Raw genomic sequence first — 16,948 nt, 5'->3', positions numbered from 1 at the left:
GACCACTTGTTGATTACATGAGTTGTTTGGGTGGGTTGGATTGGTTGATGGGTTGGACACGATGATCTTGAAGGTCTCTTCCAACCTGGTTTATTATTGTTATTATTATAAAGAACAGCTAGATTTGTAGGTATTTAATATGGTATTCTGTATGGTTTGTATTTTGATTACTGTCAGATGCTTATGGAACAGGACAGACACTTCATTGAAATATAAATCCACCTACAGCCTGCAGGCTGGCATACACAGACTTTTTCTTCCTAGTTTTATCACTTACCAAAATGGCTTTTGGGAGTCCAGGCAAACTTCTCTTTGTAGTCTGAAATGTCTTTCTCTACAGCGGGAGGAAGCCTCTTCCAGTTTGTGAATTCCAACATGAAATCAAGGGCATCCTTGCTCACCAAGAAAATCCTGTGTAACAAAAACCCCCATAAAATACCATTTTACACTAATCATGGAACAACACATAGAAAGCTTTACAGTTTTCTAATAAACGCTTAACAGCTTGTATCCTAAGCCCAGAAAGAGAAAACCACTAAAGACAGACCCAAAGTCATTTTAACAGCACAAGCTGCTAGTAATCTGTTTTTACCTTCCTCAATTTCTTTTTAGAAGTTTAGACTGTATGAGAAAAATATCTACTCTGAAATTTAAATACCTCAGTAAGTGTGCAAGGAGGTTTAAGTAACAGTAGGCAAACCAGCCTGGCTTTAGTACTGTGTGTGCTGAAGAGCCATGCGGTTTCCCAGAATGGTTTCTTGGCTAGATGTGTACAATCCCAAATTTTCATCTCAATGGAAATGTAAATGCTCTGAACACACAAAAATTCCAGACTGAAAGGTTTTAATACAACTCCTTTTTTTCAGGAGATTGTCAACATTATTTTATGTCCTTTCTAGTTTTTATTATTACATTTTTCTTATTTGAATGAACTTTCATACATTCACCAAAACCCATCCAGAGGAAAGAGCTGATTGCTTGGCTTCTCTATGAGAACAGATGTGTTACTTTTCCCACTGGTAATTAAAATTGTCTTGTGCTCCAGACTGCCTAGTTTATAGGATTTATTATACAGTTGTATTGCATGAGGAGCCAGAGACAGTTAATGAACCACAGGCACAAATGTCATTTGCCATCTCCTATCCTCTTCTTATCTTCTAGTAAGATAAAGTCATTGAACTCACAAAAACATTGGTTTTGTAGATGATGATGGGGTGCTACTTTGAAGAGTTGACATTTAAACAACGGAAGCAATTGGTTCAAAGGTATTTGTGGATTATGTAACAAACAATCAAACCCCATCATATACGATACACCTTTCTACTGACTCCAGCTACTACGAGTGGATGATTTCCTTCAGACTTTCCCGAAGCCTCACTATTTCTGACCCCAGCTACTGATGAGAAAGCATTGTCCTCTGAGAGCATGTGTAAGTAGCACCGGCAACAGCTTTGCAGATTATCATACAATATTTAAAGAAGTAAAATCATACTGTCTCCTTACCAGAATCTGCACATTAAATTCACTGGATTAAAACCAGCCAAAAGCAGGTGAGGCAGCCATTCCTTGTACTCCTTGTGAACTTTAAGGGTGCACTTTGTGAACTTTTGTAATTGGTCCCCGGAAGGTAGTGAACAACCCAGCTTCAAGAAGCGTTGAAACAAAGGAAACTTCTCATGGAACAGGCAATATCCCAAATTAATCCCAAGTAAGGTGATCCCATATTTCAGGAGAGTATCAATGAAATGAAACAATCTGTGAACAGCACATAAGGAATAGGAGATCCTGTTAGTTCTTCCTCAGGAAGCAGCTACCATTCCACTTTTTACCTCCAAGAAAGCTAATTTAATTTCCCACAGAAAAAGGAAGAAGAAACTTCTGTACTACAGGAAAAAACAATTAAATCAACAATAAGGACATGAAGAGCACCTCACTGACATATCACATACAAATGCTTAGGAGTAGGGCTTTTACACCTTACTTTCCCTCCAAAGCTGTAGCTTTTACATTAGGAAGTTAGCATGGGTTTACTTCCTCATATTCACCAGGGGTGAGCATCAGTCATCAGTCATAAAAAGAAAGGGATCATGATCTAAAAGGTGGTATCACTCTGTTTCCCAGCCCTCTTCACAGCTGTAGTGTTCAGGTGATTAACTGCTTGTTTGATGCACAAGACTGGTCCACAGAAAACACTGTTTTTCAGTAGCTCATCTTTCCTGAAAACAATCTGGATACTTAAGAAGCCCCTTGATCCAACCACATCATCAAGTCATACTCCTAGACAACAGATATGTTGATGAGGCCTTCTGAAAGCACAAACACTAAAATTATGTTCCACAAGACTCCTTCCTTCAGAGATTTCCGTGAAGTTCCTCAGCTCATGCACCATTTGCATGCTTAGAATTTAGCTCTGTCAACCCAAGAACTGAGGAAGCAGGGCAGGAAAATAGCCCATGTTAAAAAAAGCTAAATAAAGGACAAGGTAATTATGAATAGGTTCAAAATATAAGAGATATACTTACCCTTTTTGGAAGACCACACACATGGGTGATGTGCAGTCAAAGCTAAGGCACTCCTGAGCATCTGGGCTATAGCCTGCTTTGAGTAACATAACCAGACATTCTTTATTTCCACCATATAGGGCTGAATACACAGGGCTCACTTTGCCTTTGCCCCTGTCACAAATCCGATCAGTAACTGGTATCAGCAACTCTAATATCCTGCAAATAAATTGACCTTATGTGATCACTGATTTTAAATACATGGTCATTACAACTACAAAAGAAGTATCTTACCTGGTTTTTTCACTACTGAGTTTGCATAAAAAAATTTGTAATTTCATCTCACACACTGTGCTTTGGCAATAAATATTTTAATCCAAACCAAGGATGCATCTTTCCTATTATCCAACAATCCTCTTTCAGCAATGTAGTGCCACTGCACATTAAATCCAGACTTCATGAAGTCTGGAAGCAAACCAAAAATAAGAGTTGGAAATTAAATGAGTATTTACTTTTGTTACAGAATCACAGAATTAGTGAGGCTGGAAAACACCTCTGAGATCTTCAAGTCCAGCCTATGACCTAACACCACAACAAACACAACAACACTAAGGTACTGGAGCAGAAAATAGTTTTGTTTCACAGGTCATGCTTTTACATCCTCTCCAGCTAAAAGGGCTAGTGACAAGCACCAATTCCTGGGCTAGTGGAACTCTACTGGTGATGCTTGGGTAGTCACTTAAATACTGCTGCAAAAGCTATGAAGGCAGCATTGAGTTTAAAGATGTTTCTAATACTAACAACTTTGTTAATTCATCCTGGGTTTGTGAGAAAGTAAACAAAACTCCAGCTTCCTCAATACCTACCACAGTCTGCCCTCCTTCGAGGAGAGGTATCAATTTGATGCACCTACCTTTCATGGCCCATTTCAGCTGCCGCGTGAATCGGTAACTGCCAGTTATCCTCATTGCAGTACAGGTTTGGGTCTGCTCCTTCGGCCAACAGCAGTTCCACGCACTGGGTGTGGCCCTCCTGCGCAGCTATCAGCAGGGGAGTGGCTCTGTCCTTAGCTTGACAGTTTACATCTGCCCCTGTCAGAAAAAGCCAAGACTTTACATCACCACCCAAAATACAGAACAAATTGTCAATCAGTGATTGGTCTTCACAGAGTAACTTCCCCACACAAGGCATTTTCCACAGCAGTAAGGCAATGTTTACTAACTTTTTGAACAGTAAGTGTTTAAGCATTTGTAACATTTAAACAAGTACTATTTCTCTGCTCAGGTCATGGCACCCTCAGGCTTAATAGCAATGGCAAGTAAATTTGGTTGTGAGGACGTGTGCACTTAGACATATAAAATGTGTTCATTATGTGACTGAAACTGTTGCTCTTAATTTATGACTAGAGAGACAGATCTTCATGGAGCCTGAAAAATACGCTACCAGAAGAGCAACGTCCTCAAAATCAGACCACTAATGTAGTGCTGTTGAGGACCCCTAGAAGTCCCTGAAGACCCTGATGATCCTTAATCCTTTCATAGTTTGGATTTGTTATTTCCCACCACTATGTGTTGAAGGCTACCTGAAATTACTGAAACAATATTTAAGCAGTAAAGATGGTTTTGCATACCTATCTGCAAGTAAAATTACATTAAATCCACTAAAGTTTGAAGTTGTTAGGTGTAAAAGCAGAACTGAGATTGTGTCTGGTGACAGGTTGATACAAGTTTAGAAACAATACAGCTAAATGAATGACCATTATTACCATGGGATACAAGCAGTCTCAAACTCTCCAGCTGTCCATACTGAGCAGCCACAAATAAAGGTGTAATTCCAAAGTCATCTTTACATTCCTTGCTTGCCCCTTTCTCCAGGAGTATTTCCATTATCTCAGTGAATCCCTGAAACCAAATATTTTTACTCTTAACCAACAAAAAAGTGGGAAATTAACATGATCTATATTTCCCCACACATTCCAAACAGAAGTAAGAAAAAGTGCAATATATTTTGTATTCTAAAGATATGTGCCAAAAGATACTGGCAGAAAAAAAACAAGCAAGTTAAATTTATTTTTTTCATGTTTGCTCATTTAAACTAAATTAGTTTACAAGACCCAGCAGGCTAACACATTTCTACTCTGGAAAGGGGTCACGCATCTCACTGATGATGACAAACTAATCAAAAGATTTTGTAGGAGATTCACTTCCCAAATCCAACAAGTGAGCTTGCCAGTACTTAAGTATTTATGATACTTAAATAATAATTGCTTCCCAACATCAGCATTTCATGTCATTTCAGACACACTCCTCAGGGCCTTGCAAGCCCTTCAAGCGTTTAGACAGCCTTAGGATTGATAGGGTAGGTTGAAAAAAATCACCTGATAAGAAGGCTTAGAAACAGACAAATTATCACTCAGAATACACTGGTTACAAGGGAATTTACAAGTTACCTGAAAAGAAGCTTGATGCAAAGAATTCCATCCAGACCAAGAATGAGGTCCTTCAACGTTTGCTCCATGTTGGAGCAGAAACTTTACAGTATTGATGTGTCCATTTTCAACAGCTTTGAATAGAACAGTTAAAACAAAACCCAAACAAATAAAACACAGGAAATCTGAAACTGTTTTAAACACTTGCACACATTATAAATTAGGTTTATAAATGTATGGGGATGCACTCACTGACACAGCCTCCTCTGGCACCCTGATTCACCCTCAATTCTACCAAGGTACATTTCTGATGTATAAGCTTGATATTGCTCGAAATGACCTGCTGATAGTTGCTAGTAACTGAATAATTTTTGGAGTGTTAGTGCAGGACCTAGCCAAAGGAGTGCCTTTGCCTTGCAGTTCTCAATGTCCAACACAGAGCTGTGCCATACTCTTGTTACAGGATTAACCTGAACCTTTTCCTTTTTAAAAGCCTCTTGGGTACACAGCCCCAGAACTGTTTTGGTTCTAATGTATGCCAGCACTTATACACAGTGTCAATTAGCATTATCCAGTGTGCTTTTAACGATGATTTCTCCACCAGTGCTACCTGTTACCAACTGTTCTAAGCAAATAAGCTATCCAGTTGTTTAAAAATAAAGCATGAGTAGGCTTGCAAACAAAAGTGATTTGACAGCCACATTTGCCTGGGTATGGAGGTGTGATAGAATAGAATAGAATAGAATAGAATAGAATAGAATAGAATAGAATAGAATAGAATAGAATAGAATAGAATAGAATAGAATAGAATAGAATAGAATAGAATAGAATAGAATAGAATAGAATAGAATAGAATAGAACAGAATAGAACAGAACAGAACAGAACAGAACAGAACAGAACAGAACAGAACAGAACAGAACAGAACAGAACAGAACAGAACAGAACAGAACAGAACAGGACCAGACCAGACCAGGTTGGAAGAGACCTTCAAGATCATCGCATCCAACCCATCAACCAATCCAACACCACCTAAACAGCTAACCCATGGCACCAAGCACCCCATCAAGTCTCCTCCTGAACACCTCCAATGATGGTGACTCCATGTTAAAACGATAAGCATATGTAATCACTTGATTTAAACTTTAAGGATTCAGTACAGCAATAGTTTTAAGCATTTAATTATGTCAAAGAGAAATCCTATAAGAAATACTAAAAAAGTTACTTAACTGCCAAACTAGGAATTTCAAAAAGAATAAGGGGTCTTTTCACATAAGAAGCAGGGAAGGATTAAATAAGACAGACTTGAAACACCCTCATAGAAAAATAATTCTGTACCTCCTAGACCTTTTCTCTGCTAGAAAACAAAAGGTCATGCAAAAAAACTATTTGATTTTACAGTTATATAAACAAAGAATAATCTGTATACCCACTCAATCTCTAATTCTAGTATTTAGGCTAGAAAAATCGGTAATGTGGTAGGTAGCAATGGAACTCTGATGAATTGAGTTCATTGAATAAGCTTTTCCCACACATCAACTCTTCTGAGACTTCAAGCTCATGTCACCTAGGAACAGTGGGGTGGTTGCTTCAGTGGTAACTTCATTGGGGTCAGCCCCAGCTTCCAGAAGAACATGAAGACTTTCCAGAGAGCCATGGCGTGCTGAAAGGTGCAGAGCACTTAACCCTTCAAACGTCTTTGAGTTTATGTAATCAACAGATGAAGCTACGAAGGAGAATAGGGAAGAAAAAAAGGAAAAAAGAGTGTATTGAGCAACTGCTTACAAACCAGAGTTATTTTACGTTTGTGGCCTACAGTATATTCATAAATGTGCTGTTACCATCATTAGTGTCTGCTGTTGCTGGCCCTATGCAGGTACCCACCCTGGACAGAGAAAGTAAACTCAAACGTCATTCACAGACTACATGATGTCAGCTTCTCCTTGAATACAATGAGAGAAATCTGTTGAACTTCTGTTGTATTTTGCAGAGTAATTTAGGAAAGAAAAATAAAAAAATCACAGCATTTCACATCCCATTTCCCTTACCTGCACCAATAAGTACCCTCAGACATTCACTCGAGTTGTGAGCTGCTGCTTCATGGATTGGCACCCATCCCCTGTTATCTGGAACGTCGATGCTGTATCCTTGCTTAATTAGTTTCCTCAGCATTTTAACATTTCCTTCCCTGGCTGCAAGCCCCACGGCAGAACATCGATCAGAATAGGCTTCCGTGAAATCCATCCCCGCGTGTGGCAAGCTGCAGGAGGAAGAAAAGGGACGAGAAGAGGTAGTGTAAATCATTTGTTTATTTGGAAAATACCTTTAAATCCAATCACTAACCCAGAACTACCAGAACTCATGATTTATACTGACTGATAAATCAACAGATTTATACGGGTTGCTGAGGTTTTTGCTTGGTGATTTTGGGGGAGCGTGGGAGTAGTAGCTGCCCTGCGCCTCCCTGGGAATAAGATTCGGAGGACAAGGGATATCGTTTCCTGGGCCAAACGACATCACGGTAAAGGCAAAGCTCTGCGCGGTAGGTGGGCTCACCCACACACTGTACACAATCCTAGTCACCGCGGCAAGCAGAGGCTGCCGGCCGCAGCCCGCCGCGACCCGCCGAGCCCCGCTGCTCCGCCTGTGCCGGCCGCGGGGCCGCCCCGCCAGCAGTGCGCAGGCCCGGCCGCCTCCCGGCCCGGCCGGCCGCCCAGCAGCGCTCGGTGCAGTCATGTGGGTGTTCGGCTACGGCTCCCTCATCTGGAAGGTGGATTTTCCTTACGAGGAGAAGATGGTAGGACGCATCCAGGGCTACAGCCGCCGCTTCTGGCAGGGCAGCACCGACCATCGCGGCGTGCCGGGCAAGGTGAGGAGGGGAGCGGGGCCGGGGCGGGCCTCGATCCCCGCGGCGGGGAGCGGGCCGGGCGCACCAGGCTCCGCGAGGCGGCGGCTCGAGGCGGCTCGCGCCGCGATCCCCGGCTCTCCGGCCTGCGGAGCTGCGCTGCCCTGCTGCGCTCCCGGAGGCTGCTGCTGCTAGAAGCAGAAAGCCTATCTCAGGGGCGCCTGCTGCTTGCTAAGACCAGTTTATTTCCACTTCTAGTTTATTTCGTTGTGTCAAGAAGTATTTCCTACAGTTCAAGAACTCATTTGCTCCTGAACTATTGGTACTTCTGTACGATCAAAATACCAAACCCCAACAAACACCACCAGAAACTTCAAAGAGGAGACAAATGGTTACAAAACCCCCATCAGTCCATTTTACTAGCTCAAAATTAACCGAGTTAGTTATAGATACTAGGACACAGACAGATAGTTACTGCAGACATTAAATAACTGACTGTCAGGCTGTGGAGAGAAAGGCTGCTAAGTCAAGGCCAGAAGCACACATGTAAGTGACCACTATTTTCCAGCTTTTTTACTTCCAAATGAAAACTCATGGAGGAGGAGATACTCACTGGTTGGAAAAGAAAAAACAAAGACACACCAAGAAAAAGAAAAAGAAACTAAAATTCCAGAAGCAAGCATTCCCAATTCCATGCATACATAGAGGGGGTTTTGCCAAGAAAGGTTGGAACAAATGATCCTTGAAGTTCCTTCCAACCTGGTATTTGATTTCTAAGCCACAGGAGTGAGAATAGTAGTCTTGCTCTGCTGTGCAAGCCTGTACTATTCTCTCCATAAAAGGCTATCAACCTTATTGGCTGAGCTATTAAGAATTATATGTTCAACAATAGGATACAGAAACATACAGCAGGTTAGATGACTTTAATGTGGCAGGACTGCTACTGACAGCTGTAGATACTGATCAAGATTTAGTCAACAAAAATGCAAATTGATAATAAATGTCTAGAAACTGATAACCTGCGTGCAGCTCTCCAACAAGTCATCTACTGTGAATGCTGGGTTTGTGTCGTATTGTTTTCCTGATGCTCTCTAAAGCAATTGTCTAACCTGCAGCCTGGTAACTTCACAATAAAACTGGGATATGGCGTTAGGAGCTCCTCCAGAAAAGGCATAAAGAAGTCTTTTTAGAAATGAAACACAGCAGACTACATGTAGCATGGAAGAAATGTTCAGCTAGTTCTAAACAGCACTAGTTAGAACCAGTTTGGCATCCATCATGCATGCAACTCCTGTATCCAAACATGCCCTCTGTTCTTTCACTTTATCATTCTATAAATTCATTAACAACAAAAGGAGTAGGGAAAATTTCCATCCTTTGTTGAATGCAGAGGAAAACACAGTGACTAAGGATGAGGAGAAGGCTGAGGTGCTCAATGCCTACTTTGCCTCAGTCCCTAGCACTGGATCCGGCAGTTTCCTGGACACCCAGCATCATGAACTAGGAGTCAGGGAGGGGAATCAGAATGAGGTCATCACAGTAAATGAGGAAGCGGTCACTGACCTGCTACACTGCTTAGACACACACAAGTCTATGGGGCTGGATGGGCCACACTCAAGGGTGCTGAGAGAGTTGGCAGATGTGCTCACCAAGCCACTTTCACAGTATCACAGTACCACTAAGGTTGGAAGAGACCTTGAGGATCATCGAGTCCAACCTGTCACCACAGACCTCATGACTAGACCATGGCACCAAGTGCCACATCCAATCCCCTCTTGAACACCTCCATAATTTACCTGAAGTTCTGGCTAACGGGGGAGGTCCCAATGGACTGGAGGGTAGCAAATGTAACACCCATCTACAAGAAAGGAAGAAAGGAGGATCCAGGAAACTATAGAGCTGTCAGTCTGACCTCAGTACCAGGGAAGGTCATGGAACAGATCATCTCAAGCACCACTACATGGCACAGAGAAAACAGGCCCAGTCAGCACAGATTTATGAAGGGCAGGTCCTGCCTGACCAACCTGATCTCCTTCAGTGACAGGATGACTCAACTATTGGATGAGGATATTGGCTGTGGATATTGTCTACCTAGACTTTCAAAAAGCCTTTGACACTGTTTCCCACAGAATTCTTGTGGGCAAACTGGCTGCTCGTGGCTTGGATGAGCACACACTCTGATGGGTAAAGCACTGGCTGGACAGCCAGGCCCAAAGAGCAGTGGTCAATAGAGTTGAATCCAGCTGGCAGCCAGTCACAAGTGGTGTTCCTCAGGGCTCAGTGTTGGGACCACTTGTGTTTAACAACTTTATTGATGACCTTGATGAAGGCATGGAGTGTGTCATCAGTAAGTTTGCAGATGACACCAAGTTGGGTGGGGGTGTTGATCTTCCTGAGACTCTATAGAGGGATTTGGATAGACTGGATCGATGGGTGAATGTTAATGGGATGAGCTTCAACAAGGCCAAATGCCAGGTCCTGTGCTTGGGTCACAACAACCCCGAGCAACACTTCAGGCTTGGGGAAATGTGGCTGGAAAGCTGTCTGGCAGAAAGGGACCTGGGGGTTCTAACTGACAGGCAACTGAATATGAGTAAGCAGTGTGCCCACAGGTGGCCAGGAAAGCCAATGGCATCGTGGCTTGGATTAGAAATGCTGTGTCCAGTAGGAGTAAGGAGGTGGATGTATTGACTTGCTACCTTTGAGATGATAAACTGAATTCCAGCCAACAGTCCCAGTTAACTCACTGCTTGAGACTGGTTTTAAGTAGAGTGGATGAACAGATGCATTGATGATGCCATCTCTTCCCAAAAGAAACACCCACTCACATTATAATCAATTATAGAATCATAGAACTGTTAGGGTTGGAAGTGACCTCAAGGATCATCTTGTTCCAACCCCCCTGCCATGGGCAGGGACCCCTCACACTAGATCAGGTTGCCCAGAGCCACATCCAGCCTGGCCTTAAAAACCTCCAGGGATGAGGCTTTCACCACCTCCCTGCGCAACCTGTTCCAGTGTCTCACCACCCTCATGGTGAAGAACTTCTTCCTAACAATCAATCTAAATTTACCCATTTCTAATTTTGCTCCATTGCCCCTAGTCCTATCACTCCCTGACACCCTAAAACATCCCTCACCAGCTTTCTTGTAGGCCCCCTTAAGATACTGGAAGGCCACAGTTAGGTCTCCTTGGAGCCTTCTCTTCTCCAGACTGAACAGCCCCAACTCCCTCAGTCTGTGCTCACAGGAGAGGTGCTCCAGCCCTCTCCTCACAGCCCTTCTCTGGACACATTCCAGCACATCCAGATCCTTCCTGTAATAGGGTCTCCAGAGTTAGCATTCATTTAGTTTTGTTCTTTATTTTATCAATCAGGTCAGGAATAGATGGCTGATGCTGGGAAGAGAACTGGCATAAAAATGAAAGAACACAGTACCTCTGAGCATATAAATAGCCTTTAGGGTGATTGAAAGATGTGATACTGAGTATCTATGCTTGATGGTATCTATGAAATGCTCTGCAAATGTGACATTTCGTGTTTGGCTTGTTACCAATAGACTGCATGGCTTGCCAAGGAGAAAAGCCTGCACTGTTGCTGTGCCAAGAGACAAACACAAACTCACCAGGCAGAAAGGCAGAGACGTGTCAATGAAGATAGGAGTGCTAAGTCACAAAAAGTTAGCTAAGACTAAATGAAAGGCATACATCCCAGTGCATAAATTTTCAGTATTTGCAAACCATCTTCTTACCCTTCCTGCAAGAATTAACTCTTTGAACAATAACCTTTCACCAAGCTATGCTCCCTCTGCCCAGTAAGGCTGAATGAGCTAGAAGGGGAAGAGAAGGGAAAACGGAAGTCTTTTGCACAATGAACTTTTCCCAGCTTTCAATAAATTAAAAAATGACCAGCAGATTTCTTTGTTCAGAAACATCTAGTTTGATAGTTTTTAACCCTGGGTGTTGACATTTGTCCTGTTGTGTAGTTAACATTTGCTACAATCCAGCTAGTGTAACCCCAGCCAGACCTCTCGCTTAGTTCTAGACCAGCTGTACTTCTGTGTTATGTAGTTTTCCATGCCTGCAGATGAACTTTTTGAATACAAGTGACAAGATTCATAAAAAACAACAACAACAAAAAAAATTGTACTGGAGATAAAAAAAACCCAGTAGGGCAGAGAAGCAGCTTGATTGAGAAAGGTGTGCTCCTTGAGGGATAGTTTCACATTAATGGATTACTGTCACCATTTGAAAGAGTTTGGATACCACATACAGAGCAAAGACATTCAAAACATCCCTCTTTATGACTGCCCTTAATTTAACTTCTGTGTTGCAGGCACTTTCCACTCAGAATTTAACTCATTTATCAAATAAAAATCAAAACCCATTATCAGAATATGTTTATACTGGCTCAAAAAATAGACCTTATTGAGACTGTCCTGAATTAGATCTCTGATCTGATCCTTCCATTACCTTCCCCCCCACCTTTAGTCTTTTGTTTTGCTTATGATTTAGGGTAAAAGCCTCTAATTGAACATTTTGATTTTAATTTTAGCCTGGAAGAGTTGTGACTCTGGTTGAAGATCCTGAGGTATAGTACTCTTGTTCTGTCTCTGTAGTATACAGAATGTCCTGTTACATTCCCAGCCTGTGTAGTAAGTCTCTCTATTTTTGCTACTCTCCAAGCAAATCACTGAGTTATCTTCAGTGCAGTTAAAAGTCCTCTCCATTTTTCTTGTAGTTAGAGCAATGACACTTCACTGTTTCAAATAAATCTGTAATAACTGCTAGTAGTTTGGGTCTGCTATCACCAGAGACATATTTTAATGGATCTTCCAGAACAGTGACTTAATCTATCCAGTTATAAGATGCAGAATTGTACTTCCAGCATTTGTATAGCTGTGACATCACTACACCAGTAATAGACCCCAGATCTTGCTCTCCCCAAAGGAAAACAGAAACACATCAAGATTACACTGCAGTAATAAAAAAGGAGATACCCTTGCTTTATTTTTTGCTAAGCAGATAAAATGATTAAGGAATTAAATACCACAAGCGTGCTTTTGGTTTCTCTGTAGTGTTGTGAAATTAGCTCCTGTTAGAGGAAGCTGTCATTGGCCCAAGTCTGCCCAGGGGATAGTAGTGCCTCCAGGGGCAGGAAGAAGGGATGGCTAGCAGCAGAGGGAGAGCCAGGCCACACAGCACCTAGCTGTAAGAGGCAGAGAATGGGTATTTTGGTAGCAGTTATTTTTTGTTTGCAGTTGGTTATCTATGCAGTTATGATATTGCTGTCCTATCAATCTGTTTCCCTGAACTAGCAGCCAAAAAGATTAGCAGCAATCAAAAAAATTAACTGTTTTTTGCAGTTCACAAACCCAGAAAAATGCACTGCACTGTCACTGCCATTTCTGTACCTTTCTAGTAAGGGATTTTTCATATTACTGACTGCTGGGCACCATTATGCTACAGAGATGCCTATAAAGACAAAGAGTGCTTATCTTTGTTGTCAGTTTGTATTATTAAGCAAATTTACTCATTACCATAGAAACTTTTTTTTTCCCATGGCAAACCAGCTTTGTTTCTTTCTTTTTCCCCTTTTATCCCGAGTCTGGTGTGGCCAGATGATCACCCTTTACACACAAACATCAAATGATAAAGTAATTTGCTTTAATTTCAGTTACTCATTCTGCAGTTTAAAAAGGTAACTGTATTTTGAAGTTATCTTGGCAGACTGCAGCAATTATTCCCCTGCATGCTGACACCAAACACTGTGGTGACAGCAGCAGTGGCACTTGTACTGGCAGAGCCAGCTGTGTGTGTCCTTTTTCACTGGTTATACACATAGTGCATCTTGGAAACATCTAGTTTAGAGAGTTATTTTTACTTGCTCCATCTGAATTTCTTTGCCCATTAAGGGGGAACCACAAAGAAGAACATCCTACTCCTTGTCAGATTTCTGGGTTATAATTTTCTATAATCTTAATTAAAACTAAATAATTAGCAGTAACACTTGAAGTGTCTACTTTAAATCCCTATCTCCACCACACCCATATGTTTTCCCATCACCACCGAAGCAGACCTGAAGAGCAGTCACTTTCTCAGAGATATTTGTGAAGAGGATAAAGAAATATTCAGGTTGTCAAAGCCTGTAATGAAATTTATCCTCTTTGATGAGGTGCTGGAGATGCCATGTTTATTGTGCAAATGACATTCATGTCTCAGCTTTTTCTTCTCCAACTCAGTTTCTGTGCAGTAACACTACCACACTCGTCCCTCTATGTATGCATTAATAGACATAGGTGAAATTTGGGTCCTTAGAAATGAAACAGAGAAAGGATCTGATCAAAATGACTCTGAATTTGGCACTCTTTAAAACTTTAATTTTCATATACAAATTTTGTGGGGTCAGGGAAATAACGCTTTTTGCCAGCTCCTTAGCAGCCAAAGCTATTTACTACTTCAAACTTACGAGCAACAAGAAATTGTTTAGTATGAAAGGCCTTGGCACTAGTAAGAAAGGCCTTGGCACTAGTAAGAAAGGCCTTGGCACTAGTAAGAAAGGCCATGATCCACCTGCATAATTACCATTTTGACTGCAGATTGCCTAGATAAAACAAAGATTTTAACTTGTGATTCCTACAAAGTGCAAGGAATAACTATAAAAATACTGAAAATGGAAGAACATTCCTTTGAAAAGGTTTTTCCCAAGTACAATAAAAATATATTCATTTGTAAGTGTCTTTATGAACACTGTTTGGATTTTTTTCTGTCTTCTGGCAGGGGTGTGTATGGGGTGTTGCTTACAGACTGCCAGCAGGACAAGAATGTGAAGTGAAGGCATACCTGGACTTCAGAGAGAAGGGAGGCTACAGGACCACAACTGTAATTTTCTACCCAAAGGACCTGTCAGTAAAACCATTTGATGTGTTGTTGTACATTGGAACTTGTGACAACCCAAACTACCTTGGTCCAGCACCTCTGGAAGAAATTGCTGAACAGATTTGCAATTCTGTGGGTCCTAGTGGAAGAAACACAGAGTATCTGTTTGAACTTGCTAATTCTATCAGAAATCTCGTGCCAGAAGATGCAGATGAGCATCTCTTCTCCTTAGAGAAACTAGTCAAGGAACTCTTGGAAAAGCATCAAAAGCTCAATTGTCTATAAATTACCTTCTTTGTTTTAGCAGTCTGGCTTCATCTTCAGAGGAATGGTTTAATTGCACAATGGGGGCATGTTTCTCTGTATCATGCTATCTTCCTTATTTTAATTCAAAGCAGTAGCTGACCATTAGAACACACTGTTACAACATCCTTTCAGGAGTCTATGGAAAGGAGAGGAAGGGAATTGCTTTAGATTTGAATTTGGTATACTGGGGTTTTATCCAATGAAAATCTCAAAAGAACCACTTAAATTTCTCTTGGCTTGATGATTTACCCTTTATATATTAGGTTGTCCTTAAACACAGAGAATAAACCATTTCATTGTCAAGGAAATAATGGCTTGTTAAGTCAAGCCCCTGAAAACCAAAGCACAGGGTACTTTGACACAAAAAAGCCATAACCTATCAGTGCCTCATTTTATTAACAGTAATATAAAGAATAAAGCTAAAGTATTAAAATAGCTAAGAGTATGACAGAGTCACAGCACAGCAAGAGTGCTCAGAAATCCCCATCTTGGTTGTCTTTTACTGCTGTTCTAACCCCATCTCTTAAATTCACCAATTTCTGAGGATAGATTTTAAGCCAGGAACTTTCAACCACTGTTTCAGGGAGGGATTCAGACAAAAGGTAATCAAGAAAGGAATGCTCTTTTCAATTACCTTAGGTGTGTTGCATGGAGAGCCAGAGAGGGTTTAGCATGAAGAACATCGGCAAATGGAGTTTCCGTCCCAACAAGAACTTACTTTGCTTTCAGAAAATGTAATTTATTTTTGTTACCTTTTAACAAAGTATATTTTTGTATGTCAGTATAGGGAAGGTGCTATATCAACACCATGTCACATCACATTTTTTCTTACAGAGAATGTACAAGTGTTTGGTAGTAGCTTGGAAGCCTGTATTTTGTGTCAACAACTGGGAAAAAAGGGCAAACAGTAAGCTGCTAATATTTTCCTTAATCACCTACAAAAGCCAACAAGGATGAATGTTAGTAAACATTTGAGAGGATATTGAAATATAAACCTAAATTCAAGATAATTAGACCACTAAAAAATATTTAACCCAGAAAGCTGTAATTTTTTACATGCTGCATTATAATCTTAATGTGTCTCAGGTGTGTCTCAAGCACAGACTCATTGAGGGAAGAAAAAAATGTGTTAGTTTTTAGAAGCCACTGTTTCCTATTAATAGTTGAATGCCACTGCTTCAATAATACATGATAGGGCATTACTTGATGGACTACTCTAAACTGCAGAAGTAAATCACAGGAGCAAAATAATAACGTGTAGAGACGCCTCAAGTTTCCACTGGTACACATGAGCTACCTGCAAACTGATGGAACACCCTTCAGAGCTCTTGATTGTCCCTTGCACTGTGCTGGTTTAAGACTGACATAACTCAGTGGCTGTACAGTAGAAGAGTATGCTCAGAACTTCCCAGTGTCTGTATGTAGCAACTGTCATTAAAGTGCCCAGAGCTGGAGCTGTGCTAAAACATGTACAATGGCATGTCCCCTCTACCTTGTTTTACAGTTCTTTCCTCAAAAAGATCCTTGTTGCTTAGGGCAGGGGAAAGTTACACTCAATAATGATTAAAAATAAAAGTCAGTGATGATTTGCTATAATTATTTAAGCACTGTCTGGGGCATAGGGATTATGTGCAGTCCTACATTCTGTATCTCTGCTTATAGTGAGGATGTCGCTGGTTCATTTACTTTCCAGGTCAGAACACTTGGCAATAATAAGTGTCATGATGTGTTCCAGTTTGTGCACACACCCTCAGTACAATTTGCTTTTATGAATGTGATACTCACGTGCTGGACATCTATGTTTGTCTAACTGCATCTTTTTACGATGTGCTGTTAGAGCCAGTGAAGAACAATAGCCAAGAGCTGCTGTTGTGCAGCCTTAAACTGTGTTGACATGAGGAGTTATTTAAAGCACTGGAAATATGCATTTGTCCTTGTCATATGGGGTTGGAGCCACCCCTCTTCTACAGCTTAAATCACCATCAAAAGCCCAG

At 41.2% G+C, this 16,948-nt stretch overlaps 2 protein-coding genes across 4 annotated transcripts in view; one reads left to right on the top strand and one right to left on the bottom strand.

Moving 5' to 3' along the window:
- The window catches only part of ASB3 (ankyrin repeat and SOCS box containing 3), a 29,494-nt gene that overhangs the window by 9,636 nt on the left and 2,910 nt on the right, over positions 1-16,948 (bottom strand). For both annotated transcript variants that reach the window (XR_010989156.1, XM_068153331.1), the window contains exons 2-9: positions 6,976-7,187; positions 6,495-6,653; positions 4,951-5,063; positions 4,267-4,402; positions 3,415-3,592; positions 2,523-2,720; positions 1,504-1,755; positions 278-411 (exon numbers count right to left, since the gene is read on the bottom strand). Coding sequence is in view for 1 of the 2 variants with exons in the window: in XM_068153331.1 (XP_068009432.1) it covers positions 278-411; positions 1,504-1,755; positions 2,523-2,720; positions 3,415-3,592; positions 4,267-4,402; positions 4,951-5,063; positions 6,495-6,653; positions 6,976-7,171 (1,366 nt within the window). In the remaining variant the exon portion in view is untranslated. The remainder of the gene's footprint in view (positions 1-277; positions 412-1,503; positions 1,756-2,522; positions 2,721-3,414; positions 3,593-4,266; positions 4,403-4,950; positions 5,064-6,494; positions 6,654-6,975; positions 7,188-16,948) is intronic.
- On the top strand, positions 7,627-15,028 carry CHAC2 (ChaC glutathione specific gamma-glutamylcyclotransferase 2). Of its 2 annotated transcripts, XM_068153335.1 has the most exons (3): positions 7,627-7,796; positions 12,325-12,360; positions 14,550-15,028. In XM_068153335.1, the coding sequence occupies exons 1-3, from the start codon at positions 7,662-7,664 to the stop codon at positions 14,931-14,933; spliced, it is 555 nt and encodes a 184-aa protein (XP_068009436.1). In that variant the 5' UTR covers positions 7,627-7,661; the 3' UTR covers positions 14,934-15,028. The 2 variants fall into 2 exon arrangements, with proteins under 2 accessions (XP_068009436.1, XP_068009437.1); XM_068153336.1 differs by lacking the exon at positions 12,325-12,360.

Source organism: Melanerpes formicivorus, unplaced genomic scaffold (assembly GCF_026170545.1).
Source record: "Melanerpes formicivorus ecotype bairdi unplaced genomic scaffold, bMelFor1.0.p_v2 SCAF_25, whole genome shotgun sequence".
Lineage (NCBI taxonomy): Eukaryota > Metazoa > Chordata > Aves > Piciformes > Picidae > Melanerpes > Melanerpes formicivorus.
This window is presented reverse-complemented; position numbering and strand designations above follow the sequence as displayed.

Bases quoted from the DNA above. Each gene is read 5' to 3' on its own strand.
- CHAC2 (XM_068153335.1), top strand. From the start codon at position 7,662: ATGTGGGTGTTCGGCTACGGCTCCCTCATCTGGAAGGTGGATTTTCCT. The intron at 7,797-12,324 runs GTGAGGAGGGGA...TTTTAATTTTAG, and splicing joins ATCGCGGCGTGCCGGGCAAG to CCTGGAAGAGTTGTGACTCT. The intron at 12,361-14,549 runs GTATAGTACTCT...GTCTTCTGGCAG, and splicing joins CTCTGGTTGAAGATCCTGAG to GGGTGTGTATGGGGTGTTGC.